At 41.4% G+C, this 3,405-nt stretch overlaps 1 protein-coding gene across 1 annotated transcript in view; it reads left to right on the top strand.

Moving 5' to 3' along the window:
• Window positions 1-3,052: 3,052 nt before the first annotated feature.
• Window positions 3,053-3,405, top strand: part of HIF1A (hypoxia inducible factor 1, alpha subunit (basic helix-loop-helix transcription factor)) — a 16,343-nt gene continuing 15,990 nt past the window's right edge. The window contains exon 1 of the mRNA XM_008940710.1: window positions 3,053-3,239. Coding sequence (XP_008938958.1) covers window positions 3,191-3,239 — 49 coding nt within the window. The 5' untranslated portion in view covers window positions 3,053-3,190. The remainder of the gene's footprint in view (window positions 3,240-3,405) is intronic.

Below are 3,405 nucleotides of genomic sequence, written 5' to 3'. Positions count from 1 at the left end.
AGTAAGAGGTAGAGGAGACTGCTGCTCAGACAGCACCGCTTGGTACTAATGTTGCACTTTTCCTTGAGTTCTGCCCATCACAAAGTGAGGCAGTGCTCCAGCAGGCAGCACTTGATTCTGTTACTCCAGGATGAATTTTTAACAGAAGCACTAGGAGCTCAATTTGAGGAGTGTTTCAGTTGGTAATTAATAATTCAATGGTTGTGAGAAGTTTTGACTGCCCCTGTTGAAGTCTGCTGCTAAATGTGCCAAACACAGGCAAAAATCTGGAAACTAGCTGAAATACCTTCAAGAGCATTAGGCTTGCAGAAAGCATATACAAAGCAAAGGGCTGAAATGACAACTCGTGAGGTTAGCATCTATTTTCATCTCTTGTGTTGCCCTTCTCTACGTGTCCTTTGTGATTCACACAAGCCTGACAGACTCGTAGGCTTGAGATGCACAGCGTTATTGCCAGAGCATGAGGGTTTTAACTAAAGTGTCAGCAGCTGAAAAGGAAGCCATGACAAAACTGCAGGCGTCTCAGCAGATGGGAGCCAATTACTTCCAGTAATTCTCCCTCGAGTTTATTGTAGGATGAACATTCCGCAGGAGAAGGAATCTTGCATGAGTAGCTAACAAAGAAGAATCAGAGATATAAAGGCGAATCTGGCTAAAGCAACATAATTACTTGTGTTACCTTTGTCAGTGAAATTTGTGGCCCAAGAAAGAGGACAAAGAATTCAGGTGTTTTTTCACCTCCACCCTTGGTTTTTCACCAAGAGAAAAGGTACTTTAGGCTTGTCTTCACTCAGAAATGTTTAATCAATCAGGTTATATAGCTAAAATATTTTTTCAGTACTAGTAAAGGTCAGACTTCTTATAATAGCTGTGTCCAGATATACCTGTATGTCAGGAGCCTCAAGCTTCTCAAACCAAGATATCCGTGACTAGAGCAGGAACATCTGTTGTCACAGGGAAACTGAATGTGAAGAAATCTGCAAGGTGGGAAATATTAGCAGATATTTTAGGCCACTCTTCTGAAAAACATGAGCTTATATTCATAGAAACCAGTAGAAATATTGTATGTCCAGAATTTTTGAACTACTGTATGTCCAGAACATGTTCATGAGGAACATTTTTTGCAGAAACCAATAGAGCTATTGTATGTCCAGAATTTTTTACAATTGTCATACCCAAAGTTAGTTTTCCAAACATCTCCATTACTATTATGTTGATTTATTCGTGTTTCTCATTACACAGAAATAGTATTTCTGTGATCTTGCCACCAAAGGAGGAAACATTTTTAGCTATCTATTTTAGCATCTATTTTTAGCTCTTATAAACTTAGGGTTCTGAAAACCAAGCTTCTAGTGCTTCCTTCTGCTGGCAGCGGCAGGGGTAGGAGGAGAAAGATGATGGGGGTGGGGTTGGATGGGGCCGTTGTATAGTTCTTACAATACTGGAAGAAAATGGAAGTAATCATAGAAGAAATTCTGATGGCTTGCTTTCTTTATCACACCTTACTAAACTGCTTCCATGTTTCAAGACATTCATGCTTCCAATGTGAGGCTTAATAGTATTGTCACTTGCGTCTTTCTGCACAAACTAAGCCGGTGTTTGGGCTATTATGGGTAGCACATCAGGTGAAAGCCTGAAAACATGCTCTCTTGGTTATATATTTGACTGCTTCCAGTGAATCTGGTTCATTATTTCCCAGGCAATATTAGCTTGTGAATTGCTTCCCTCTGTCATTTGTGGACCCTCACAAAAAGCGTGCTCATTAAAAAGGGCTTTTGCAGAGATCCGCAGACGTAGCACGAGGAATTTGGCAGTGTTAGGATGTGACTTGAGTCTAATGAAATTTGAAAAAAAAGTTAATTCCTAAACTGCTGGTAGTAAATAATGCAGTGGTTTATTTTTTGTCTTTTTCAACTAGTGACATTTTAGCTTTTTATGATAACATTAAAAGGCATGCAACTTTGAATTATAAAAGCAGTGTTTATAGGCATATGTTTATCTTACAACTTCTATAAGTCAGTGGAAAAATGAGCATCGTACAGATTACATGTAACTGCCTTTTGTATCTCAGGTGTATGCAAAAATGTTAGAAGATGTAAACGTATAGAAAGAAAAACGGACAACAATACCATATGGTTTTGTATTGTCCTTTTTTTTTAAAAAAAAAAAAAAAGGCACATTTAACTACATTGGCATAATATCCTCAGGGACCACATTGAGTGAGCAGCATTGAGTTCTTGTTTAAATATAAGAAAAATTTGGAGCTTCCATCTCAAAATGCTTAGTTCAAAACTCAGGCGAGAGATGCGTGAGACAAATGTGAAGTGGTGTGGGTATTGGGTACAGGAGAATCACCCCTGTCCCTGGCTGAGGGGGAGTCTGGGTTGTTTCGGTGCTTGCTCTTAGTGAGCTGTCCTTTACCTCCTGTGGCCTGGGGGAGGCCAGCTGAACAGAGGCAATGGAAGGAGGAGGAGGAGGCAACTTCTTAACAGCTGGAGTTTTTCCACTATAAGGGAGACTATGGTAAAGGAATATACTGGAGAAAGAGCTGGGAAAGGAGCTTTCTGGATCACTTGAAAAGCAGGACACCTCATGCTAAATCAGTATCCTTGACTATCTGAACTGTTGGGTGGATTTTTTAAGGATGGTAGAAACAGAAGGACTTGGGGAATGTACATGATACTACTGGAGCATTGAGATGGAAATAACTCATGCTGTAATATTTTGAATGGACTTAAAGGGCTAGGAAGGAGGAAGGAAACAGGATGTGGAGGCTAGAGAGGCAGCAGTCAAGGTACAAGATAAGCACTTGAGGAACAGTGCTTGGTATGTAGATGCCTGTTTGAAGAACTGATTGGGAGATCTGAGGGTTTGAGTTTGGTTCTGGCAGAGCGCAACCACAGCAGGACTTTATATACAGAATTACACTTTTAAACTGAGGCTTTAAATTATTCAGCGTCAGTAACTGGCTACTGGGCAACTGAGTTTCAAATTTAACTTGCAGAGAGAACTTGTTTCCTGTATTAACCCCAGACTTTGTGTGTACAGGATTAGCTCAGAGCGCAGAAAAGAGAAGTCGAGAGACGCGGCCCGGTGCCGAAGGAGCAAGGAGTCAGAAGTGTTCTACGAGCTGGCTCACCAGCTGCCCCTGCCCCACACCGTCAGCGCCCACCTGGACAAGGCCTCCATCATGAGACTCACCATCAGCTACCTGCGCATGAGGAAGCTCCTGGATGCTGGTAAGGGAGCAATGCAGCAAAATCTGGAAAAGGGGCTGGAGGTATCTTGAGGAAGAAGCTATTTCTCAAACATATCAGCAGTCAAATAAATCCATCAACAGTTGCATCCTTTCTGTGGTGAGGTGGAAGGACCTACAGAAGAAATAGGCTATTGATGATGGCACAG

The sequence above is a fragment of the Merops nubicus genome, unplaced genomic scaffold, assembly GCF_000691845.1.
Source record: "Merops nubicus isolate BGI_N331 unplaced genomic scaffold, ASM69184v1 scaffold52415, whole genome shotgun sequence".
Lineage (NCBI taxonomy): Eukaryota > Metazoa > Chordata > Aves > Coraciiformes > Meropidae > Merops > Merops nubicus.
Note: the sequence above shows the minus strand (reverse complement) of the source record. Positions and strands in the feature narration are given on the sequence as shown.